This window comes from Archocentrus centrarchus, chromosome 9, assembly GCF_007364275.1.
Source record: "Archocentrus centrarchus isolate MPI-CPG fArcCen1 chromosome 9, fArcCen1, whole genome shotgun sequence".
In the NCBI taxonomy this organism is placed as follows: Eukaryota; Metazoa; Chordata; class Actinopteri; order Cichliformes; family Cichlidae; genus Archocentrus; species Archocentrus centrarchus.
The window spans coordinates 7,553,955-7,580,905 of record NC_044354.1 but is presented as its reverse complement, the minus strand read 5'-3'; the positions used below and the strand labels follow the sequence as shown (position 1 = coordinate 7,580,905).

At 38.1% G+C, this 26,951-nt stretch overlaps 2 protein-coding genes across 4 annotated transcripts in view; both read right to left on the bottom strand.

Annotated features, from left to right (window-relative positions):
* The window catches only part of commd10 (COMM domain containing 10), a 67,590-nt gene extending 54,726 nt beyond the window's left edge, over positions 1-12,864 (bottom strand). The window contains exons 1-5 of the mRNA XM_030737979.1: positions 12,729-12,864; positions 10,470-10,560; positions 9,188-9,298; positions 8,249-8,404; positions 5,116-5,226 (exon numbers count right to left, since the gene is read on the bottom strand). Coding sequence (XP_030593839.1) covers positions 5,116-5,226; positions 8,249-8,404; positions 9,188-9,298; positions 10,470-10,560; positions 12,729-12,757 — 498 coding nt within the window. The 5' untranslated portion in view covers positions 12,758-12,864. The remainder of the gene's footprint in view (positions 1-5,115; positions 5,227-8,248; positions 8,405-9,187; positions 9,299-10,469; positions 10,561-12,728) is intronic.
* A 1,360-nt stretch (positions 12,865-14,224) lies between these two features.
* On the bottom strand, positions 14,225-26,286 carry ap3s1 (adaptor related protein complex 3 subunit sigma 1). Of its 3 annotated transcripts, none has more exons than XM_030737439.1 (7): positions 25,982-26,286; positions 21,938-22,029; positions 20,688-20,799; positions 20,498-20,569; positions 19,394-19,501; positions 17,922-17,995; positions 14,225-15,007 (listed from the first exon to the last, which is right to left on the bottom strand). In XM_030737439.1, exons 1-7 carry the CDS (start codon positions 26,048-26,050, stop codon positions 14,965-14,967), a joined length of 570 nt encoding a protein of 189 aa, XP_030593299.1. In that variant the 5' UTR covers positions 26,051-26,286; the 3' UTR covers positions 14,225-14,964. The 3 variants fall into 3 exon arrangements, with proteins under 3 accessions (XP_030593299.1, XP_030593298.1, XP_030593300.1); XM_030737440.1 differs by having other exon boundaries at positions 14,876-15,007; positions 17,922-17,963; XM_030737438.1 differs by lacking the exon at positions 17,922-17,995.
* Between the last annotated feature and the right edge of the window lie 665 nt (positions 26,287-26,951).

The following is a 26,951-nucleotide window of genomic DNA, read 5'->3' as shown; positions in this document are numbered from 1 at the left end:
GATTTTGCCCAAGCTTGAGCTGTTGGACAGATGGCCTCACATTTGACTCTAGAATACTTTGATATTCTGAGGAGTTCATGGTCAACTTAATGACTGCAGGGTGTGCAGGCCCTGTGGCTGCAACACATGTACAAATCATCACCCCTCCACCCCCGTGCTTGACAGTTGGTATGAGGAGTCTGTGCTGACATGCTGTGTTTGGTTTTCTCCAAACATGGTGCTGTGCATTATGGCCAAGCATCTCCACTTTGGTCTCATTTGCCTGAAGGACATTGTTCTAAAACTCTTGTAGTTTGTTCACATGCAACTTTGCAAACCTAAGCTGTGCTGCCATGTTCTTTTTAAAGAGGCTTTCTCCTGGCAACCCTTCCAAACAAGCCATACTGGTTCAGTCTTCTTCTAATTGTGCTGTCATGAAGTTTAGCATTTAACATGCTAACTGTGACCTGTAGAGTCTGAAATGTAGCTCTTGGGTTTTTTCAGTTTCTCTGAGCATTGCATGGTCTGACCTTGCAGTGAATTTTTTGGGACATCCACTCCTGGGAAGATTGGCAAGGGTCTGGAATGCTCTCTGCTTGTGAATCATCTCTCTTAATGCAGAATGATGACTTCAGATTGTTTGGTAATGGCCTGATAACCCTTCCCAAACTAAAGGCCAGCAACAATTACTTCTCTAAGATCATTGCTGACGTCGTTCCTCCTTGGCATTGTGTTAACCCGCACCGGAATGCTCCAGATCAGCAAACTGCCAAAACTTCTGCTTGTACAGAGGGGGACACACTTGCTGATGATCAGTTAATCAAGTGCATTTGATAAAGAGCACTGGGCTGCTACTTACCCTCTTAATTCCTATGAAAGCAGTAAAGGTGTCCTTTGTTTTTCACACACTGCTTCTGCATTTTGGCTTTGTTTTTTGTTAAATATATATAATGCCATAATATTAATACACTGTGTGGTGTTGTTGCTCTGAGATTGTATTTACCACATTTTAAGACCTACTAAGGACCAGATTATTTTTATTATGTCCTGTCTTTTTATCAGTCATCTTTGGCACCACTGTGAACACAGAAGCCCCACTCATCTTGTGTTCAAATCCTTTGCTTATGAGAGGGGCAACCAATGTGATTAAAGTTGGCTTGTTTCAGTGGAGCTAAATAAGATAAATAAGGATTTTTTTTCAACTGTGAATAATGCAGTATCACTCTAATTGACATCAAGAATAATCCACTTTAATATTTTGCTTTCTGTAAGTTGTATCTTTTTACATATTCAATAATCACAGAAAAATAATATTATCTTGTTGAATACTTTGTGGCCTGGCTATGGTGTGATTATGGAAACATATGGCTAAGAAGTCTCACTTACTCAAGTTTTCAACACTTAAGTTTATGTCTCTGCCACTGTACAAAAATTGTGCCATCTGGTTTGCTGGCAATTGCACTATAGATGCAACTACCAAAATTTTTGAAACCAAAATCACTATCTTTCGTTCATCATTCGCTGGCATATTTTGGCATTTCCAAAGCAAGAGACACAAAAGAGTCAACAGAAAAAGAGTAGAGTTTTGGAGTAAAGGATAAACCGAGCATCTCAGAGAATAGAAAGTAGATGCCCGTGTGGTGTTACACACTCGAACAGTCAAATATGAATACGGCAGATTCTGGGTAGAAAGCCAGTGTCTGCAGTATGCAAAGTTATTTTTCTTAAAGCAAATTCATTCCACACTGGTCAAATTCCCATAAACAACACACCTCTGACATAAAATGGATAGATTATGTACTTCTATCTCAAGGTCTATGCAGTTGAAAACATTTGATCGGGTTATCTGCAGTCTAGCTAGCATGCCAACAAAAACCTTCTCAAAATACAGATAAAAGTAGACATTCCTGTTTCTCAGAAGCTCAGAAACACTCCCTGATATAAAGCGGCATGCCACATATACAACTATTATAACCACTTCACGTAGCCTAATGCAAACTGCATGAGAAATTTCAGCAAATTCTCACTGTCATCTTTCTGTTGCCATTCTCAATTTTCTTTGTAGTCTTTTCTCTATTCTTTGTCCTTGCTATCACCTTCTGCTGCATCCTGATCCTCTCCCTTCCATCGTCTACTCACATCAAGTTTTTCCCCTAACTTTTCTTTTCTTTTGACAGCAGATCAATCAAGTCATTTTCCTGTCTCAGCCCCCTCCCCGCTGGATAACAATGCAACAGGTCTTGCGTCATACCTTCACTGAATAAGGCCGATCTCACCAGTCCTTATGAGGGTAAACTAGAGTTCTCACTCTTGAAATATTAAGGAGTGCATGAGAAGACATTTATGCCACTGTGCAGATATGCTGCAGTGCATCCTCAGTGTTCTTAACTGAAACAGCAACTTTCCACTGAATCCAACACAAATTCAGTTAAGGAAAATAGCAGCTCATACAGGTGAAGTCATACAATTATTGTTGCATGGAAACAGAAACTATAATCCATAAAGTCAATGTTAGTCCACACACTTTAGAGACAGAGGGTGTTATGAAAGATCGTCCCCTGATATTATATACTTCAACAAATATAGAAACAAATTTAAAAATCCTAAAATCCACTTCACTCACTTTTAATTTCAAGTATGCCTTCTAACATCTTATCCACTCTACTGCAGATACACTGGACGTCACATATAGTTTGGAGAATGAGATGTGAAGCCCCCTGGCAGTCCTCCTCCTCAGGAAGAGTGCTAATGAAGTAGGAGGCCAGTCAGATGGGAGAGACTTACTCTCCACTTAGGTTCCAAGCAATCAATAAAATACAAAGTGCCACTGTTGCCATCCTCTAACATATCTTTTGCTGTCTTTCCTTGATTCCAATTTTCTCCATTATTCTTCATCCTATGTTTTTCCCCACCTTGTTTTTACCTCCTCTTTCACCTTTATACCTTAATATTTCTGTCCTTGTCACCTCTTAATTCTCTGTTCTCTTCCATTTGCTGTTTTCCCTTCCCCTCTCCATTAGACAGCCAGCACTGACGGTGCTATAAATCTGTGCTGTAATTAGTATGACACTCGCTGCTGAATTTTATTTCTATTCACAACTAATTTACTTCTCAGTCACTGCAGTGTTTTGACATCCCAAAAGTTTCACTGAGGGATTCTCAGAGAGTTTGGAAGAAAACAAACTTACTGTCAGGAAACTCTAATCAGAAAGCACCAACGGAAATTTAAAAGAAAAGCGCACACTCAAAGTACCTTAATACAAACTTAAACGAGGAATCTTATCCATCTCGGATACTTTACTGCCCCTGAGGGATGCTTTCTCAACTGTGGGGCAACAGTGCCCCCTGCAGGTCACTGGTGAACGTGCACCCTCCACTGACGTTCAGTGAAGTTGATCCCTTTTACACTTTTAACCAGCCTTGTTTTAGCCCCCCAGCTATCTCCTCCCACAAGGGAAATTGTGTAAGTGGATTTAAATAAATTAATACCTCTCCTGCAAAGCCTAGGGAGAACACAAAAAAATAAAACATAAAAAAAATTGTACTGCTGTCGCATTCATAAAGATAAAGGAAAACACATATTTTTTTTTTCTAGCTCACGCCTATAGGCCCATATTTAAGACGACAGCAATTTGAATATGCCATGCCTAATTCCACATTTAGGCTGAGCCGGCATTCTCTTGGGTCTGAATACAAAGCAGTGTGCAAGAAAGACACTTGACTAGTCAGCTGGAACACCACTATCCAGGCTGTGGGGATAATCAGTCCCACCATTTTGAGACAAAAACTGCTTTACAAGAAACCATTCAAATGCCCAAAGGCCAAAACCTGAATTTTCAATATCCGTGCCAACAAACAAAAGTCGTGTGTAGCACTCATAGTCTGCACAATATATTTCAACTATTTCTCAAATATTATATATATATATATATATATATATATATATATTGACAGCATTTCACTAAGTATGCGTTCATGTTTAAGGATGAGCGTTATAGAGAATTAAATCATTAAGACTGAAGAAAATGTTTCAATTAAATCTCAAACTTCAAAGGTTGAAAATCATTTAATGTTAAAAAAACACTGTCTTTTGAGTTCTGATTGCTTTCACTGTAGCTACAGAGCAGTAACTCTCCCAGTGGAGAAAGAATGAATGAGTGAGGGAGGCTCATGAGGTCTCAGTTATCAGACTAAGAACATGGTTTTAGCTAATTGGTATCCAAACAAACCACTGAAGAAAAATAAATGGAAACAGGAAAATGCTTCAATAGAAAGTAAAAACTCTAAACAGTATTTAAAATCATGTGTCATACTGGTTTCTTTTAGAAGAAGAAATATTTAAGGTTAATTAGAATGCTGCTTGATGATTTGTCTTATTATCCGTGTGCATAGGTTTGTTAGTAAGAATATTAATGAAGAAAGTCACAAGGGATGTCAATAAGGCGAGCACTGAGACTAAATCTAAAACATCTTCCAACAAAGCTTAGACGCTGGGCATTCACACAATTCACTGCTAGTTGCAAAACAATCCTAACATACTGACCAATTTCAGCCACACAATAAGGCTCTCAAGAGAACAAAAACACCCAGGAGGTTTCCGATAACAAGCTCCCTGATCTCTGATCCATACACTACAGTTACCCTGGAGCTAGATGTAAGTCTACCTCTGGATCAAGACAGAGACCAGAGGGATTAGCCCAAAAAGAAAGAGGAAAAGATTGGTGGTGCTTCTTAATTGACATTTACAAAGAATAGCTCTGTGATCAAAGTACAAAACAAGACTTGTAACAAATAGGGTGTTTACATTAGATAAGTGAAGCTGTAAGAGAAGCAGACTTATGTATGTGGTCATTCACTCCATTGTGCTGCTACCAGGCATCTGAAAATATCAAACTGTGTCTTATGTATCATATATACATACATACATATCTTTATATTTACTTGCAATTAAATTATATTTCTTTCTACCTTGCATAATGTACATTTTTCTTCTATTGTATAGCATTATTGAATATGCTACATGCAATGCCACATCTATTTATTTTATTCCTCCTCTATTCATTTTGCTGCTCTAATAATGTGAATTTCCCAACTATGGGACAAATAAAGGCGATCTTATCTTATCTCATCTCACACCTCTGAGTTTTCACTCCGGAGCCCCAGCTGGAGGACAGCGCTGGGAGACTTCAGTCTGGCTTGGCTGGACTGGGCCATCTGCAGGTTCAGTTGCCAACCGACATACTCCAGCTGAAACGCACAAACAGAGGCGGTTTTTAGAATTAATATAACTGTAAAAATAAAGCCTCTCACTTCAGTTTAATGACCACCGCAGGCAGCTTTTCAAAGATTTAAAAAAAAAAGTTTTTCCCATAAATTAATTGCTATTTTATTAGTACTTCTGTCTCATCCTCGTTATCCTGGCACTATTTGACGTGATTTTTTTTTTTATGCTTCACTTCCTTCTTATTGTATTTTTTTTATGTTTGCTTTTTACTGTTTCGTGTTCCTGAAGCACTTCTTAATAGTCAATTTAATCTGCATTGCACTTTTTTCCAAAAATACTCTGTAATTTTATGTTAACATTACATTGGTTTATTCCATGAAACATCACAATATCATAACAAAGACAAAGGATAGCAGACAACCTTATTCTGTATTATCACATTTGTGTAGATTTTAACTTTACTTAATCTCTCTTTGCAGCTTGCTTTCAACCTGCAAAGTTGTCATAACATCATCCTCTCATCCTAACTTCTCTTCAACAAATATGAAAAAAGGAAGGCCTATGAACTCTTATAAAACCTTGTAGTGTCTCCTTATACCAACCTTACCAATTCCCCACCTGCTTGGTTGATTTAATGAGATACACTTCACCAGTCAGCTGAAGCAGTGTGATAGATTAGCAGCGGTGAGTCAAGGCGGGGCAGTTAAGTGTTTTATGGTGCAGGGAGAGGCCATAATAATAAACCATGTGTGACTTATTGGTTGTGGATGCATCACAGCACAGGTGTGAGGTAGGGAAGGACTGAAATACATTTATGAATACTGGAACATCATTCAAATTAGCAAGAATAAACATCATAATTTCATGATTTTTATTTTTTAATTTATTTAAATAAATGTGTTAATATTCAGTGAATTAAATATGCATGCAGTATTTTTATATTTTGTTGAAAAGAAATGACTATTCTAATAGTACAGTACATAAGCACTGCTGTCTAACATATTTCTGCACTTCTGCACACATATATATATTTGTCTTATTATATGCTTATTTTTAAATGAAAAGCAGGTATTGAAAGGTATTTTCCCCTAAAAGCCTGAAAGATGAAAGTAAAGTTCTTAATTCTCTGTAAACAGCAGAGTTAATTAAAGCAGCAAATGGCCCATTCAATCACACAACAGCCAGCAGCTAGCATAAAGATTAACTTGATGTCCCGTTCTCACATGTGTGGGAAGTATTTCGACAGCGAACGTTTTTAGATCACCGGGGTGATCTAGGTTGTACTCATTAGTAAAACTGTTGTTCATTTTTGTTGTGGATTAATAACTTAACACCAAACATTACTCAGTGACTGCAATATTTACGTAATTTGTGGATCTTGACACACACACACACACACACACACACACACACACACACACACACACACACACACACACACACACACATATATGTCACCAGCACTAAGCTTAGAGATATATCTTGCAGTTATTTTCCTTATTGATTGATCTGATTGTTTTCTCGTTTGCTCTGTAAAATGCCAGAACACAGGGGAAAATGTCATTTATAATTGCCCGAGGTAGAATCTTCAAATGTCAGGTTTTGTCCAACCAACCAATGATATCCCATTTTACAACTGTGATATTATCAGTGAAGAAGAAAAGACCCAAGTCCCGATATATCAGAGTTTCAGACCTGCAATTGTTTGATACACACAATTAATCACTTAACCAGAAGAGTGACCGGTTAACGTTGTGTTGGCCAAGTTAGATGCAGCTTTATTGTTCACACCTAGTTTTGATACTGAGCAAGTTAGTATATTCAGTGAGTATGTGTAAGAAATGAAAAGGTGTCTGCTGAATGGAAATGGTGTGTCCTTTAAAAAAGTGGGTCTAATATAAAATTCAGCCTTCCATTCAATGCAAAAAGTGCTTGTGAGAAAAACATAGTGGACATGTTGGTTTAGTTACTATAGTATTAGTTTTATTATAGTTCTGTTGTTTAATTGCTTTGCTCAAAGATACAGCAGTACCAGAGGGCTTCTCGAGGATCAATAGCAGTCACATCCTTCAACGTACAAATTCATTAGGGAGAGAGGGATGATTTGCGAGACATGAGCAGGTGAGACATATAAATGTATGACAACAGCAACAACCCCAGCATAATGTGACTGATGTGTACATGCCGCGTATTTATTCTGTGTTTGATCTTAACTCCCTTGTCTCTCAAAGGAATGCTGTTTGAAGTGTCGCTCTTTAATCAAGTTATAGAGGGAAACAAGTTTTAAAATTAATGAAACAACTTGTGTGAGCTTTGAACGAACTCTTTGTAATCCAAACAGCTGGAAAGAATTCGCATAAAAGCAGGTCAGTCTTAATATAGACAGTCTAATGTTGATTTTCAAATTAGTATCACATTATGGGTTCAAGAGAACTCAGCTCATGATGAAAATAAGATATAATGACTCAGAGTTAAGTATTGTAATAATCTTACACACTGGTTTGGAAACATGTTCAGATTTGGGTTTAAAAGATATTGTAGCAGGCGTAGGCAAAGTTCAGATTTCAGGTATAGCAATGCTAACATTAAATTGGGTAACTTTTAAAAGTGTATGCCTAGTGTTCACAATAACCTGCAAGTAAGAACTGTAAAAATAAGATGCAAAATGCAGCTGATACAGTTTAAGTTTAGAAACTTTGGTTTAGTCTGAACAGGCAGAAACTTGGAAGCAATGATGAAGACACTCATCTCTGCTTCCTGACAAGGTCTTACGATTCACAAAAAAATATAACACTGCACGCTGGCTTTTATTTCCTGTTTACACCAGCACAGGTGCAATCACTGTATGATTGCCCAAAATAATAGGCTTACAAGCAGTGTAGTGTGGATGGATACTGTTTCTGGATAGTGCTAAAAATCCTTGTGTAGACATGCACAGTAAACTGTAAATGGGGTTTTTGTGCATGTTGGTTCTAAAATACAAATATAGTGTTAAAAACAGTCTGATGTAACAAGGACAAAAAAAAAAAAAGCTTTAGTCTGTACCTTCTTAGGGGCAAACACATTAAGTTTTTGTTTCTCCACCAGCTCAGGTCCAGCAGTTGCCCAGGTTTGGGAGAAAACCTCAGCCTTCTCCAGGGTTAGATGAACAATCTCCAGCTGCTGTTGCAAAGAGGCTGGCTTTACGTTATGATACACTGCCTAGGAACGGTGAGGAGAGGAGAGGTGATGAGAGAAGAGCACAGGATGCTGTAACTAGCATAAAATGCATTACATTTTGAAGGCTTATTGCCCATGTAAAAGAACTATCCATTTAATCTAACACCCAACACAATACTGCAAATACAACTACTCACGACACAACAGTGACCCCAGCTGGAGAAATGGGCTCACAACGTGATGCAAAAGCCACAGTACAGACATCAAGCCAAGCTCTTGGCAGGTTTCGCCATATATTATATTAAAAAATGTCAAAAATAAGGACTGTGCATCATTTTAGCTGTTGTCACTTTATGTGTGCTGCACGAAAAACAATGCAGAAACTTGTAAATGTGTCCAGTCATTTGACTTGGGTAAACCTGCACAATGTCACTGTACAAAAGACCTCCTGTATTGTTCATTTATTTTTTTTTCTCACATAAATGTTCCTGTATGATGTACACAATGTGGGCAAAGAACAAAAATACATTGTAAATTTGCAGCAACCTCTCTATCTGTACTGCAGCCCTATATATAAGTGGATTTAAGTTATTTCTTCTTTCTTACAGAGCAAGGGACACCATACAAAACCCATCTCCTACTTGGTCTTCTCCATCATATCTAATCACCATTGCTGGGCCCTTGAAGTTATAGAATATTCTTAAACAACAAAAAAGAAACTCCAATTTTGCAAAAATAGTATTAATAATTCAGATAAATTCTGATTATTTAACCAAAAATCAAGATAAACACAAATATAACAAAGGATGTCTGATGATCACTCACTTGCTCTAGTATGAAGGCAGAAGTTTCCAAGACTAGGTTGAGAGCATTTTTATCCAATGAGAGAGCAGTCTGGAGTTTTTCCTCCTCTTCTTCACTGAATGTCCGTTCTCCCTGTGTAGAAAAAAATAGATAAAACTTAACTATGTTATGTAAAAATATAACTACTGTTTTGTAGAAAATAAATATATGAATGAAAAGCTTGTTTTCAGAATTAGCTTTAAAACACATGTGGGTATCAGTGTTAATCTGACACGTTTAAACTACAAAGGAGTTTATGGGGTTTTCCCTATAAGTAGCTAACATTCATACAGTAAGCAACATACAGCATGGTGGCCATGTTCTGCTGCGAAATTAGAATTGCCAATTAACCTAATGTGAATGTCTTTGGAGGCCAGAGGAAGTACCTGGAGAGAGCACAGGAAGAACGCGCTAACTCAGAAGGCCCCAGCCAACCAGTGGATTCAAACCGGTGACCTTCTTGCTCTGAGGCGACAGTGCTAACCACTGCACTAATGAGCTGCCAGTTAAATAAATAAATTATTTAGTCTTTATTTAATGTGGCTGCTGGGACACTGATACACTGTGGTTTGTAGCAACTGACATCACACAAGCAAAAAGCAACAAAAATGCTATTGTACGAATTAAAAAAAAAAAAAATAAAAATACTGGCAGCTGCCAGTGCTACCCCTCTGATTCCTAGTAGATGCACTTAAATGTGAAAATCCAAGGTGACATCGTTCTCAAGTTTCTCAAGTACTCTGGCCACCCCATCAGCCTTTCAGGGCTGAAGGGTAAAAAGTATAAACTAACAACAAGATAAACTATTTATTCTAATTGCATAAATATCCACAAATCAATGTATCCAGTACGCTGAATTGTAGCAAAAGCAGAAATGGCACTATTAACATGATGAAATCGTATTCAGTCTAATGGAAAGTGTTATTTTAGTTAAATCATCTTGTGCTCACCTGCTGTTACATGTCAAAACATCTGTTGCATTATATATTATTATTTAACAAAGGTGCACTACCTCCCATTAGCATTTCAAAAAATTAGTAAGTAACCAGGCAAACGGCCCCTGGAATAAAACACTTAGCATGACAAGTAAATCTTGTGAAAACCCAGAAAGATTAACAGGTCTAGGTCTGTGTGTGCATTAATTAGAGTCGAGTGTGAGTGACGCTCCAGTAAGTCCTTATGCATGCGCTGCTCTCTCTGGCATGACAGCTTTGCTGTGAAGCCTCTCGTCTTAGGCACAGATAACACTGTGCAGTCTCCGTACCTTCAGATGAAGCTTCTGTATGATGCGGGAGATCAGTCTGGAGAACTTGTTCACATCAATTGCATTGATTAAAGTCACTGCTTCTTTTATGCTGTTCAGAAAAAAAAAAAAAAAAGAGTCACAAATGTTAGTTAATGATAGTGATGTAGGAAGTGCTCAGCTCTCTTAGTTAAGAATCAGAGTTCAGGGCTTAACATGAAAGATGGCTCCCTCAGACTGTCAGTGAATTTCAAAGGCACTTCTAACTAAAAACATAAAGTATTGATTGTTTTGTACCAAAAGATCCCACAAGGTAGAAAAGAACATCAACTTTAGTGTGAAGAGTGCATGGCAGCGTAAAACGAGGCTATAGACCAGAGATGCAGTGACTGTGAAATTCTGGGACAATACTAATATTTAAAATAAAGAAATGTGGCAGATACACTTTTTGTTTTGTTTTTAAGCCAGAAATATGCATGAATCTTAAAGCATTTATTCAAATTTAATGCTTTAACTACAAACCCAATTCAGGAAAGGACACAGAAAAACATATCAAGTGTTTAAATTGAGACATTTGTATTTCATGAAAAATATTAGCTCATTTTGAATTTGGTGGCAGCAACACATCTCAAAAAAAAAGTTAGGACAGGGACAACTAATGGCTGGGGCCCTCAGGCAGCACTGCATTAAAACCAGGCATGATTCTGTCATGGAAATCACAGCATGGGCTCAGGAACACTTCCAGAAATCACTGCCTGTGAACACAGTTTGCCATGCCATCCACAAATGCAGGTTAAAGCCATCTTCTCTGAGCCAAAGCTCATTTAAAATAGACTGAGGCAAAGTGGGAAACTGTTCTGTGGTCAGTTGATCAGCTAAAATCATATATTAGACAAAAATTAAACAAAAAGTCCAGAAACTGGTCTGCTCAATCCCCAGATATTTACGATAGATATTTACAGACTATTGCTAAAAGAAGAGGGGATACCATCAAATTTAAAATGAGTTAATATTTTTTAACGTTTTTCATGAAATAACAAAATGTCTCAATTTACACATCTGACATGTTTTCTATGTTTTAATATTCGCAAATCACTGCCCTCTGTATTTATTCAAATTTTGCACAATGTCCCAACATTTTTGGAATTGTGGTTATTTTGCAACAGCTGCTCATATGTGCATTAAAAACATAATAACAGATTCCTATTATTAATTTAAAAAAAGAAGTGATCACACTATAAAACTGGATGTATAGTTTACAAAATAATTAGATAGATAGATAGATAGATAGATAGATAGATTTATTATGTGTACTTATTTATTTACTCGTTTACATTCTGCTTGGATCAGCTGGATGTATTTGTAGTGTTCAAAACAGGTGTGTTGCCAAAAAGGAATTTGCAGATACCCTCTGGTGGACAAATACTGCAACATCAATACTCATAACGTGGTTAAAGGGTGTTTCACCAGTCTCTTCTTTCCTCTTCCAATTTTCACTTATCTTGTGTTATAAACTCCAATATCGATAGATCGGCTGCAGAAAAATCAGTTGGGCTCTATCACTCTAAGAAACTTTCTAAAGATTTGCATTAACCCTGCACTCTAGAGGACAACTAGATCATTTGTCTTGATCCTAAACTCATTCCCTTGCAATACTTTTTCTTTCATTTAAAAAAAAAAGTTTTCAGCCAAAGTACACACAGTAACAGAAAGCCTAAATGGGCTCTACTGTATCAACGTACAGCAGACGGGCTACATGATTTGATTTTAATTGTCTTATAAGTAGTTTGAAGGGGCCAATACTCATGTCCAGTTTAAACCAAGACGAAAGCTTCACATCTGTTTTATTTCTTGAACATAAACACAAAACATTTTTCTACAGAGTAACTTGCACACATCGAACTGCACCCTAGTAGTATATATTTTTTTCTTTTCTTAATAGACATTGCTCCATCGGAGTTACTGTGTGCCTCAGTCTGACCACTGTACCACAGTATGGCTCACTGACTCCAGTCCACCAACATACTTGCTAATGTTACCTTAGCAAGACTGAGCAAAACTGTAAGGATAAAATGGAAGAAGGAGCTTTTTGTGCAATTAAAACCAAAAGAAAACAATTTGATAAATACAGACCGCTTTTGCTACTGTGTATTAACGCACCAAATTACACTATAATATTAACTTTCGGGATGCCTTCCTGTGCGACAAGTATCTCACGGTTCGCTACAAGAAGAATTACCTGTCTTTAAATTTAATTTTGGAAAATAAAAGACTACCCACCTTTGTGTTTCTTTTATAATGGAAGTCATTGTAGTCTGTTTCCTTCTAAAAAATGAATAAATGAAGTGTTGAAAATAGTCAAACAGGCTGCAGCATCCTCACACTGTTGTCATTCCGGCTTCCTGTTGTCACAAGACGACTCACGTGACCATCAAAGCTGCGCGGAGATGCGCAGTCACGGCAGAGAGGAGCGCAGCGCTGGCTGCAGGCGGCTTGCTGGATGGAGGGAAATCATTTAGTGACATTTAAAAAAATAAAAACTCTTACTGGTGGCATTTGTGATCGTTTCACTTTCCACACAATAAAGCTCTTGTAAAATTAGTTTTGCGTAAAAACTGTGCAAAGTGAATGTCGGAAAGTGCAAGTGTCACTACGGAATCAGCGTTGGACAAATCTGCAACAAAAGCGCAAACACCGGCAAAATCACATAAAGTGATTAGTCAATTTTACTAATGCTTTATCCATCATTTATAAGAACAAATTTGGGGCTGTACTGGGAGATATTAAAAAAATCCCCTCGGCAGATGGGTTATCCTTCAGATATTAATCCAAATACAATGCTGGTAATCCATTATTATAGCTTACTGGTTTTTCGTTTTCTCTTTATCCCTGAAATTTGCTTTTAAGTAATTAATAAAGGCGTGGCACACTCAATATCCAGGTGGCTTTTTAAATTTTGTATTAACTGATTTTGTCTCAAATTTCTTTCAGATTATCTGAACTCCATTTCTACAAATAGGCCCTCAGTGGTTTAAATGGATAAACATTAGATAACCCAAAAATGTGTTCTTATCTAACAGTACATATTTTAAAAAGAAACTCACAAATGTTTAAGTACGAATACCAGCAACAGCTACATCTGTGACTTGTAAAATGACATCACATAATACTTAGCTTCCTTCCACATAACATTTTATTAAACAAGATCAGATAATTGTAAATTACAGTGGATCTGAGAATTTGTAAAGAATGATTAAGGCTGCTTTATTTTAAATGTTTTGTTACATATACTGTATTGCATACATATTTAGACAAGTATCGGGGGTGAAGGATAGCAGCAAGAGTGAAAGGGAAGGTTGACAAGATGGCAGTGAGACCTGCTATGATGTATGGTTTGGAGACTGTGGTGCTGACAAAAAGACAGGAGGCAGAGCTGACAATGCTAAGATTTTAGTTTGGAGTGACCAGGACAGATTGGATTATAAATGAGTGCATCAGAGGGACAGCTCAGGGTGAGCAGTTTGGGGACAAAGTTAGAGAGGCAAGGCTGAGATGGTCTGGACATGCGCAGCAGAAAAGAGATACATTGGACAAAGGATGCTGAATATTGAGCAGGAGGAAAAGAGGAAGACCACAGAGGACGCTCGTGGATGTAGTGAAGGAGGACATGCCACGGCAACTCCTAAATGGAATGGCCAAAAGAAGAAGATGACATACATAGAGTATTTACAACATAATATAATAATTGTAAAAACAAAATAAGCCAAACACATGGGTTGCATTTTGATGTTTATTATGTTGAAAAAGAAGAGAAAATAAGTCATATACACACAAAAATTAAGAGCATTATTTGGTAAGACATGGTGAATCTTTGAAAAATACTTTGCATACAAATAAAAGAAAAATCATTTTATATATATATATTTTTCTGTCACACAGCATATCTGCAACACATTAATATTCTGTACTGTATATCTCTCAATACTATAGTAGACCTACTCCAATTTTGGATTCAAATTGGTTTAACTTTTACCCCTGACTGATTCTCTCAGAAAAACAAACAAAAAAAAAAGAACAAACTTGAAAGACTGCTCCAAAAGGTCACTTCCTGCCACACATTTCCCCTTCACGTAAACACTTTAGCAGGTTCCAGTTACAAACTGACACAGAGGAGCTGAAAGTCATGAGCCTCAGCTTCAGTGAGGTGTAAGGAATGTACCATTCATAAATACTTCATTTCACTTCAAACAGAAAAAAAAACAAAAAACCATAAGAAAGAGAAAGCACAAGTACAAGGAGTGTCAGAACACGCAGTACCTTCAAGATGTTTTTGATAGTTTTGATAAAAGTTGGTAAATTGAGGTCGTGGTAAACAGATTGCATCACTGTAAACATTGGCTGACATCTGCAGGTTCAGGATCTCGCTGCCACTATTTGAAGGAGGGTAAATTTGGCACTTTTATGCTGATGTCACCAATGTTGATGTTTCTGGGCATTTCTGGGAGGTTCATGTTCTTTACAGCTGATACGGCACGAGCGGGCGCTCCTGCAATACCGGCCTACACACAGACACAGGCACGCATACACACACACACCCACACACACACGCACACATGCACGCACACAAAAGACACACACAAGGAGGGTTGATAAGAAACAAAATCAGTAAGGCAGAAAACATGCTGTTCAGGACAAGACACTGGACAGTGAACACTGGACAGGCACACGCAGTGCTAAACAGAGTACTAGACAATCAACTGCTGACAAAATGCAAAAGCACTGACAGCTACTGAGACAGACAACAGGTGCAAATGTACATTCAGATGCCTCCATAGCTTCATACGCACATGCATTAGATTTTTCCTAGAATGATTATATCACAACCAGAGCCAATTATGAGTCAACAGTGAAGACGTACTGATCTACACCATTCACTGATTTTGAGCAGTACTGGACATTCATCAAATGGACAAAAGGCAGCATTGCTTGGAAAGTGAACCCACCGGACTCTTGAGGACCGATAAGGTTAAAATGCAAGGAGAGAATTGGGTAAAGCAGAAGAATGGATTTGGATATGAAGACCGTAATGATGTTCGGATAGATAGGTGAGTAGATTTTAGAAGACATACAATATATGCTTAAGGAATAATAGTACAGGTGATACTATACCTCTAGTGACTTGAATTACTTCTGGGAAGCCTACACATGACAGTAGCTAAAATTCTTTCTATCTAAATGAATGTCTCAAATTATATCTCATATTAATGAACAGAGGAACAAAAATAAATAAATAGCGTGTCATTTGCATGTGTGTTGTGTTAACTACTGATGATAGTAAAAAGGCTGTAAGCCCACTGATACTAAACTACAATGGGAGATCTATTTTCAGTTACAGAGGAGGCACTTCACTCTAACATAGTGAATCTCAATGTGAAATCAAACAAGAGAAATTTAGTGTTTTTAAAGGTGAAGAATCAAGGTTGTTTAGCTGCTAATGAACAATAACATTTATTTAAAGAGAGTGAATGATTTGATGTTTTTTTGTCTCAAGTATGAGCAGACATTTGAGAATCACTGCAGTTAGAGAACCCCCAGCTGAATCTTTAGCAGACAGACCCAAAAATTACCAAAAGGATAACACACAGAAAACTGCATGTTCATTGCCTCACTAGAAATGAACGCCCTTGTAAATTATTTCAGTATATGACACACACGGCATGCCTGGAATGTAGATTAATCCATTTGACTTTTCATAAGGTTATTTCAATGGGCTGTTTGTTTTAGGGATGTCCCCCCGCCCCCTGCCAGGAATCAAGGAGACTTGTGTTAAATGGATAGATGACTGTGTCGTCAATGGAAAGGAATGCTGACCCAGCAAATGGGCTCAGTATTCAGAGTGAGAGATATTTTTTGCCTCACAGTAGGTCGCCTAGAGACCCGCTGTGCGGCTCCATTATAGTGGGTTTTTAATAAAATGCTGTGTGACGAATACACACAGAAATAGTAACACCAGCGCCATGTCACATAACTGATTTGATTCTGTGCTTTATGCAAGTCAAAAAGCCTTCTGAAAACTCACCCTGGGCCCAAGCTCATCTGTAAGTGATATTAATGCTAAAGAACCATGCCATAAAGGTCTAGAGGGTTTTCATTTCTGGTTTGCATCCATCTATATGTACTGTAGTTTGGAGGAAAAGCCTCTTTTTACTTTCTCGCAAAGAATTTGATGTAAAGACTGATAGAAAATGTGTCCATGCTATGCAGCCTTAGCCAGTAATGTAGCATTTAGATTGAAAATCCCGCGGAATAATGTCTTCTGGTTCTGGTCAAAAGTAAGAAAAGTCACCTTCCAGCTTCGTGTAAAAGCAATATTTCACTGTTTAATGGGAGGTTTGTGCCAGAACATTTCTTGGCTGGGGCTATTAATCTTAGTGTTTCTGCTAGGCAACACACAGTACTATGCAAAAGTTTTGAGCCACCCCCCAGTTCGTTATATTTTGGGGGAAGATTAGCTGCTTTTTTACTCATTTTCAGTCCAGTCCTTGTTCCTGACCATTTTCACAGAATTTATTTTTTTAAATAAGCCACTTAACACTGACCTATGAATCATTCAAGCATAAAAAGGTATCAAACTCAGAGGATGAACTAGTGTTGTGTCTGTAAACACAACTTAACAAGGAACTAATTTTAAATTACATCATTATGCATGTCAGCATGTCGAAAAAACACATGACTTGTTCCCATTTCTTTAGCTGAAGCTACAAAATATGCCAAAGATAACACAGTTTGATAGGATGAAATAGGGTGAACAAAGTGGCATATCTTGACATGGGGTGTAGTGTGTCCTTAAAAAAAAATTGTTGTTTGGTTTCAGTGGTCCTTAAAGCTGTCAAGAAGCCATTTCTAAGGACGGGAACCAGGGAGAAAAGACTGAGGTATGCCAGGAACTGGACTGAAACGGAGTGATGCATCCAAATCATCGTCAACAAGTACAGAGAGGGTCAGGACCGAGGTACACCAGTGAGTGTGTATATCTGTGCAAATCTAAGATAATCACCTGCTAGCTTCAGCTGCATACAAACCACCCACACATTAAATTTGCATCATTCTTTTCATTTCATGTTTTTTATTAGAAAAGTAGCATATTTCTAAATTTCTTATACAAATTAATCTTGCCCTCTCTGACACACTAACATTAGAAATGTAAGAACTTCTTGTACTAGAGAGCATAACACTGTTAGTTGGTTCTGTACTATATTTTCAACTGCCTGCAGCTTCAGCGCAGTGTTTTTGTTCCTAATTAAGGAGGGAAACATTTTTGGGTCGGCCACTAAAGATTCCAACTGTATGTTAGTGACATCACTTTGCTTTAACATGGAGGGCCATATGGAGAAACTCATAGTGGGGGGGGGAGGAGGGGGGGGTGTAAACTTCAGTTAAGGTTACAGTACTTGGTTGTAAATTTAGCAGTACCTGTGTCTACCTGTCCTGCCTGGTAGACTGAAAGATAAACGTCTGTAAAGAGAGAGAGAAAAGAATGGAAAGAACTGGACAGGGTCAGGAAAAAGAGGAATGAGGAATGTTAAAGCAGATTAAAGTAATTACAGTTTATCTCCACAGAAAAAAAGTGATAGGACCTATCATACACCACAACTGTAAACCCAGTAGTGATATTAACTATGTATTACAATTATATATAATTGCAAAAACATAAAGATATTAGCTGAGAAGAATCTTTTTTTTTTTTTAAATAACACTAATGTCATATAATCATTCCATGCCGGTCAGGGAGAAGACCGGCTTGTTCCTTGGACCCCAGACACTGACCTATAATTGAACAGTGTCAGTTTCAATTAGCATCAGTGTGATAAACAAATTCTGTGGTCTACAATAGGTCCAAGAGGGAAGAGACAGGGCAGCTCAGATGACCGTAGAACAGTAAAAGAGTCTGCTTACAGAAGGTCATCGAATAAAAGAAGAGTCTGTCTGGTTAAAAGCACACAATGCAGCTCAGAATATTAAAAGAAACAACACTTTTTAAAAAGAAAATCTACTGTTATAGCACACAACTAATCAGCCAGTTAAAAACCTGACAATGAAACCCTTCACTTTGTTATGGAAGCAAACAAAATGGGAACAAATTTGTGCGGCTTTGTGACGTAAAAACAGAGATTCCACCAAAACACTGACCCACTGCTTCTACATTATTGCAGCGTGTTGTACGTAATTTGCAAATAAAGAGCCAAATCATTAGCGCAGTTAGATTTTAGGACCACGAGAGGCTACAATCCAAATATTCAGCACATAAATGATTTCATAAAATTGTCTCTGGCTGTCTGTCAAATTAAAATCAAATTAAACTTTCCAATTTGCCAATGACTGTTTCCCTGCTAGCAAAAGCTGTGTGCAAAGCAAAGCAGTGTCCTTGCATAGAGCAGTTATCTAAGCAAGGACACTGGCTTGTAGATGCAACAAAACAAGTTTATAAAGCATTTACTACGACATTGATAGCATAAAAAGTTCACATTCTCTTCTAAAATAAAGAGCACGTGTGGACACAGCCTTGAACCAGCATATTTTCACTACTGTATTTCAAATATAGATGATATGGCAGATTTTATGGTCACAGATTCTGGAGGTGCATTGGAAAATGGTATAGTTAAGGTTCCATAGAAATGGCAGAAGTGATGACTATGACTGTACAGTATACTGGGAGATACAGGAGAGAATATGTTGAGTCTTGATCTGAGTTGAGAGCAGTGCAGCAAAGAGGCCAAAAAAAAAGAGCACAAACACTCAAGAGTGGGTAGGGAGCATCCACAAGGTCAAGAGAGTAGCATGCAGGGTGCAGCATACACACATGCCTGCATTCTGCATACGCCACCTCAGAGTTCGGAGGTTGAATCAAGTCGTTCATACAATTGAACTGGCAGGGTCACGCTTACCTCAGACTTCTCCATCTTATTCTGGGCATCCACCTGCGTGATGATTTCATTCATGTTGGTCTCCAGGACCATCCCACCCATTACCATCTCAGCCAGAATGTTGTGGACCTGAGAAGAATTAGATGTGAATCTAATCATCACACACAGCTTTTACTCACCATTCAGCAAGATTTGCATCGTTGCCTGACTTAAAGTCTTATTTTGTTGTGTTATAGTGCTGTGAAAAAGTCTCAAACTACTCCTCATTTCATTGTTTTGTTTCCAAGAAGCCACGCTTCCTCATAAGTTTTCTAACTGGTCTTGAGCAACAGTGCGCCAGGCTTTCTTTGGACTTAGCACACACACACACGAACACCATCAGTCATGGTTTAGCCTCTCCAGCCAACATTCGAAGATTAGCTTTGACTGTCCTTCTAGAAGTCTGGAGAACTATTCCTGAATATTACTTAAAGAAATTTTAATAAAGCAGCCTGAGAGAGAGATCCAGCTATGTTAAATAATAAAAGGTGGTCATACCAAATACTGACTTTGTACAGACTCTGTTTTTGCCTTATAGGCTGTATTTCCATGTATGTTTGCACAGGCTTTAAAAAAAAATGGCTCAAGACTTTTGCACAGTAAAATATCTTCCTTTTCTAAGCTTTGAGAAATTTGTGATATTAGAAATACAATCACTTATACAGAGATTTTTCTACATGGGGAAGTGCTGGCTTCCTCTAAAGAAAGGTAAACCAGAGCCAAAGGGATATTGTCATAAATATTTATAACCACTTTGGTTTCATTTACTCAAACATATTATAACAAGAAGTTATAAAACTCCGCCCCCTCCCAGAGTCCCAGAATAATCCCCATTATAAAAAAACAATATGGGACAACAACCAACATTTATAGTGTTGCAACTATTGACTGTTTTTGCTCATCAAATGATGCTTACTATGTTTTAAATTAATCTCTACATGTAGTTTCCTGTAAACATGCAGCAACCCAAAATCCAAAGATGATCATTTTACTGTCAGGACATGCATGAAAAATGACTTCAGTTACAAACAACAGATAAATCCCAATCAATCCCATAAACAATGAATTAACAAATGAATTTATTACCTTGTCAACATGGAAAATTAAGTCAAGCTCACAGACATTCTCAAAGCACTTGTCCAGAGTTTCCACAAATACCTGAAAATTAAATTGAAAAACAGACTATAGGCCAAAAAGAACACAGTTTGCAAGAAGGATCCTAAATGCACATTTCCAACCATGACAAGAGTGATGTCATTGTTTCCCAGGCTTTTACCTGGATTAAGTCTAAAATTCCTAGTTCACTCTCTGAGGAGTCGACACAAAAGACAAAGTACAATGTGGCGTAGTGTCTGTAGATCAGCTTGTAGTCTGATCCTCCAATCAACCTGAAACACAAGGGGCAAGAAAACATTACAGAGACATGTGTCTGTGTAGGTTCTCAGTCATCCAGGTCATAGTAGTCTCTGGAGCTTGCAAAAAGGCGACCCACGCTTTCTTTCACACCTTGGCACATGAGATTTGTACATGAACAATAGTGGGTCACAACCACTGCCAGGGGACAACACCCACTGGGGTTTAAATACCTGGGTCTCTCCACCTTTTGGTTTGAGAACTGAAGAAGCCTTTTGGATGAGAGGTGAAACATCTTCAAGAAACTTGAAGTCCAGTCGCCTTTTGGCAAGTTCCAGAGATTAGAGAGACATGTTCCTGATCAAATTCATCACATGGACTATCAGCACAGAAACTATGGTCTACTTAGACAAGTGAATCTTAATCATTTAGTAATCTTTTGAAAGTACACACAGGGTTCACGGGGAGTTTAACACTCAGAGAGAACTCTGAACCTTGAGAATAGCCTAATTTAACTAGTATGGCGTAAACATGTTATGACACAGATAAAGGTCTGGGGGAAAATAACAGGATGTTTTTAGTTATGAGTCAACAGTGTAAAGGTAGCATGTAAGATGTACTAACGTGAAAAGATACAAAAGGGTAGTGTTTGTCCAGCTTCTTGCTGGGTTTGATAAGAAATCACAGTTTCTGTTGACAAGAGGAAATGTAGTAACTCTCCCTCAGCATTGTGCAATTACTGAACAAAATTTGTAAATGAGATGATTTTTAAGAATAACTTTTGAAATTTGGTTATTATGATCACCACTAGATCCTTATTTTTTTTTTTATTTTACCATGAAACTTCAATTTTACACAATATAAGGAGACAGTATTGACAGTAAAAAGAAAAAAAAAATGCTAGAGCAACTGTGAGCTATAGTGTTTCACAAGGTAAAAATTACACCTAGTTCCTCATTCATGAATGATAAATGAACAGTGTTACTATTGATTGTTATTCATACAGCCCACTGTGCCGTCCTTTAGAGAGTGAAATTAAGTCCTGTAATGTTGCATCAAAGTTAATTATCTTCTGGAGCAGATTACCTCCACTAAAGCCTGCTTCTTTAGCATTTAGACACAGTCACGTACGCACAAACAGGCTTAACCAAACTGAGGAACCTCATAACTTACATTCCTCCTTCAAGGAAATTGCAGACATTCTCATCTCTTTTTGAGACCAAGTGGAAGGTTTCTCTGATGATCTGTTGCTCCGTGTCTTCATTCTGCAGGATGAATTAGGAAACAGAGAGTGTTAAACTGAGAAGAGACTGTAAACAATGTGATGTCTGTGTGCTTAATTGCTTCCAGTGAGCCATTTCATTACTATTAGCCAGAAGACTGGTCTGACAGGATATTATGGCTCCCCTCACCTCTCTTTTTATTGAATGTGTGTATTCCTACGGCGTTAAAAATAAAAGATTTATATACCAACCATTGTATTTGCCATAATCAAATACACAAGTAATACCCAGAGGCCACAGAGGCTCTGGCTGAACCATGACAGGCAGGCTTATCTCTGGCAAGAGATGAGATTATGTTCAAAACACTCAATATCCTTAGGCACGTTTGAACGAATAAGGGAGCAAAAAATCTCCCCCATCAGATTGTTATGTAGGTTTAAAACATGCTGAAGGCCCAGAGAAAGCATTCAAGATTTAAACTCAAATTTAAGCTCAGCAACATTGTTAAATCTGCTTGTTTGCAGCTCTAACACTGAGACAGTGTAACACCAAAGGGTGCTAACGTCCTCTCTGGGTCTATAACAGTTCAGTGAGCACAGGGAAGGCAGAGGGTGACCAGTATGCAGCTGGCTGGAAGGCTAAATCGGTCATGTGACTTGTAGCATGGGACTTGAAGGTTTACAGTACTTAATGATGCATTCACAAACAAGCAGGTCAGTGTGGCTGCAGCAGACAACTTTAAACTTCTCAGAGTTTTCTTGTGTTGAGTTTCTGTCCTAAAAACCACACCTGGCTGCATGAACCTGTAAATCTACTTTATATTTTAGAGGGGTCCAAGCAGAATCAACACAGTGTAAGTTAAACATAAGCAACCTTAAGAATTTATAAGGAAAATTTAAGTTATTACTATTAAATTTCATTTATCAGCAACTATAACTTCTATCCATAGGAGACATTTTTATACCATTGAAACTAAACTGTATTAGAATTCCTTATACAAGTCAGCCACAACATTAAAACCATTAAAAATACTGACAGGTGAAGCAATTTTCTCGTTATAATGACACTCGTCAAAGGGAGACATATATAAGACAGCAAGTGAACAGCCAGTCCTTTCAGTTGATGTGCTGGAAGCTTAAAAATGTGCAAGTACTTAAACCTGAGTGACTCAACGGTTACCAAATTGTCACAGCTTGCTCAGCATCAGCAGGTCCCACTATGCAGTGGTTAGTACACCAACGGGGGGTCAAAGAAGGGCAGCCAATGAACCTGTGACAGGGACATGACCACCTAAGGCTCACTGATGTGCGCAGACTCCAAAGAAGACCTATAATAGCACAAATGTCTGACAACCCTAATGTTGGCTTTCATAGAAAGGCGTCAGAACACATTGCATTGAAGCTTTATGTGTATGGGAGCATCAGAACTGAACCACAGAAGAGATTTTATTTTACATTTTATGGACGGCCAGGTGTGTGTGCATCATTTACCTGGGGAATAGAAGACAGCCAGATGCACTATGGGAATAAGGCAGGCTGACACATACACTGTGTTACTCTGGGCAATATCCAACTGGGAAACTTTGGCTGGCAGTTATGTTTATGGCGAATTAACACATAGTGTATAACCTTTCATAGCAACAGCTGTCACTGATGGCAGAGGTGTTTTCTGCAGAATTAAGTGCCACGCTGCCCAAAATAATTCAGGAATGAGTTGAGGACTCTGACAGAGGTCAGTGTCACTGCTCTAGATACCGTGGGACACCTTCAGAGCTGTTTTGGAGGTCAGAGCTGTTTTGGCAGCAAGGAAGTGGTGGGAACTACACAGTACTAGGCAGGTGGTTTTAATGTTGTGGCTTTCATCCACCAGCCCCCGCTCATGCGTGTGCACACCTACTTATCAATGCAATGTAGTCCATAAATTAATCCATAAATTAACACTTTGCTTTTTTTTTTCTATTAGATAGCATGTTTAGCACATTGCAACTGAGCCACTATATCCACATTAAGTAATAATAATATAGAGAAGATCAAATAATAATGCAGAAAATCATTTTCCATTAAAAAAATAAAAGCATATATTATATGGATATCCATTTTGTGTGGAAGCACTTTTTTTTTAAAGCAGTAGAACAAAAATAGTCAACACTGCGACATAAAAAGTTACGACTTGCATTACTTACTGATGATAAATGAATTATATTCAGTGTGAATTTTTATGTGCATATATTTTACACTCCCCTCAGACTGGACAGATGCTTTGGGTTTATGCCTGAGCCAGTAGGCTGGCTTTAACAACCAGAACAATGCCTCTTCAGCTCTGGCACGCACACGCACACGCACACACACACGCACACACACACACACACACTAAACCAAGAATATATAAGGAGCAGGCACTAAAACAAACACCATACTGAGGCCCAGGCTTAACAATAAACACTTATCAATAAACTGAATGCTAAAGATAGTTTTCACAGCTAGCCGGATGTGTGAAATTTAATATGCAGCCAGCCAGTAAGCCGACACCTCAACTGGTAATATAACAGATGGCATCTACATGGACTCCTTCTAATCCAATCAATTTCTGTTTATCCTCCTGAAATACAAACGCATTAATGTCAATCTCAATAAATTATTAGGTAATATGGAAAATAAATTTGGGGAGAATAGTAATTAATTTTCTCTTGACTGACTAATCAATTAGATGACCAGTTGTTAAATTTCTGCTGTAAATACTTGTGTTTTTTAAATACACACAACTGGGTAATGCCTAATTTTTTGTTTTGTTTTTTTCCTGTTACTATGTTTTGTTTTGTTTTCTTAAGCCTTAGGTGGCCTTTTCAGATGCTGGTTCTCCCCTAAAAACATTCAGATATCTAAAATTGAACCAAGCTGATAATTTGTTACTGTTTCTAGTTTTGAACGCATTTGTTTCATAGCAAACTAAATGTAAACGGTAAGACAAAAATAAGTAATTTCCAGATGTCACTTTAGACTCGGGGGAAATCTGGGTGGGAAATTTAGCCTAAATGATTAAATGGTAGAAATCTGTGCATCTGTGAGTTCCAGCTCAACCACACGCCAATGCTTTTAAATGCACTATGGAACAACACAAAGAAACTCACATGTTAGAAGCTGGTGCTGGCAAATGTGCAGAATTTATAAGCAGTCTGTTCCTGGCAAGTGAGTAATTGATTCATCAACTTAATGTTTTGCTTTTAATTTTCCTTTCCTCCAATGAAGACCAGAATTCATTCATTTTCTTGGTTGGCGCATATGCGACCTTGTTATTGTCATACCTATATCAAAAGAAGGGGCAGGCAACCAGTCTTAAGATATAAATCCAATTATGAGAACAAGCCAGCACAGCTCGCCCAGCAAACGATATTACATAACCTGCCATTTGTTACCTGTAGCCTTTCAACAGAGCAGGGAGCCTCCACTTGGTGATATCAATGTATTGGCAATAATCTAAATGGCATCAGTGATGGTAAATAGGTTGGACTGAGCACGAGTCCCTCACAAGGGTCACAGCTATTGCTGTCATGTGACACAAACAATAAACCTACTTCAGGTTATCCATCACACTGGCTGTATATACGTGTGATTAGATTTAATACGTTAAGTGAATAAAAGTGAGCTCACTCCTGCTCGTGCAGGCTCAGCGGGAATGTGATAGCCTCCCTTCGGCTTGCACACGTTTAATTATTCATATTTTTAAAGGCCAGACTGGCATCTTATACATCAGTTTAAAACAACTGCTCATTACTGAAGTACTCACAGCTTCCCATTGAAGCAGTCGGTAACACAGTACCATTTATAGTGACCAAACATGCATAAAAATATGAAACAAAGTATCCTAAGAGCCACAGCACAGCTGTGCAGCTTATGATTATTTTTTTTACCCCTTTCATCTTGGCCTATGAATCACACTAATGTACAGCAAGCTGAAGGAATAAATGAGAAATAATCAGATGAAATTGTTTACTCACATAATGTTCGTAGAATTTAGAAAGCCTTGGTTTCCCGTGGTTATTGAATATTAAAATGGCTTTTATCATGACTGTAGCGGATCCGATGGAGGCGGGGAACAGAGAAAGGGATCAGTCTATGAAAGACTGGTATCCGTCAACTCCGGTGAACCCAGATCCGAGCGGGATTCACGGCTAAATCCCGTCTCGATTTAAGGTTAGTATACTGGATAGCTTCGAGCTACACGTTGCTACTCCTTCATCGTCTCTTTACGGAAATATTCCACGTCAAGGACCAGTCATGCTCTCCTCCTCCTGCTACAGCAGCCGCGATGGCTCAAACTCTGCTGTGCGTGAATGTAAATCACGGGGTTAAAAAAGAAAAGGAGCGTTCATTGATTTATTTTAAATTCTAAGGGTGATACTCTGAATATCCGCGCACTGGCATCAGACCAAATATTCTGTTTGACTCAAGTGTCGCACTTTATTTTATTGTGGCCGACGTTTTTCATATTAAATTGGTATTTTTACTTTGTTTTTGATTGGCCCTTATGCTGCATTAGTTGTGAGTCTTAGTTGAATTTATCTCTAAAATCTAACTCTAAATACTCACCAAGCTACAACATTGTAAAAATTCTTTGGTGTAAGTGCACTTGATTAAGTGATCACCTCTATAAAAGCAGACGTTTGGGCAGTCTGCTGGTCTCAAGCATTCAGCTATATGTGAACACAATGCCACAATCTTCCCAGGAGAGGATGCCCCAGCAAATTCACCCAAAGGTCAGACCGTGCGATGCTGAGAGAAACTGCAAAAAAAAAAATTCCAAAAGCTACATTTTAGACTGTACATGCCTCGGTTAGCATGTTAACTGTTAAAGTTCATAACAGCACAATTAGAAAAAGATCACACATGTGTGGCCTGTTTTCAAAAGAGCCTACAGAAAAAACAAAAAACAAATACAGCTTATCAACACAAACTCCTCATACCACA

What these genes read in the sequence shown, in the direction of transcription:
- ap3s1 (XM_030737438.1), bottom strand. Translation starts at nt 26,050, where the DNA reads ATGATAAAAGCCATTTTAATATTCAATAACCACGGGAAACCAAGGCTT. An exon ending in AATTTCCTTGAAGGAGGAAT is followed by an intron (nt 20,800 to 21,937) that starts GTAAGTTATGAG and finishes CTTGTGTTTCAG; the next exon opens with GTTGATTGGAGGATCAGACT. An exon ending in GAATTTTAGACTTAATCCAG is followed by an intron (nt 20,570 to 20,687) that starts GTAAAAGCCTGG and finishes TTTAATTTTCAG; the next exon opens with GTATTTGTGGAAACTCTGGA.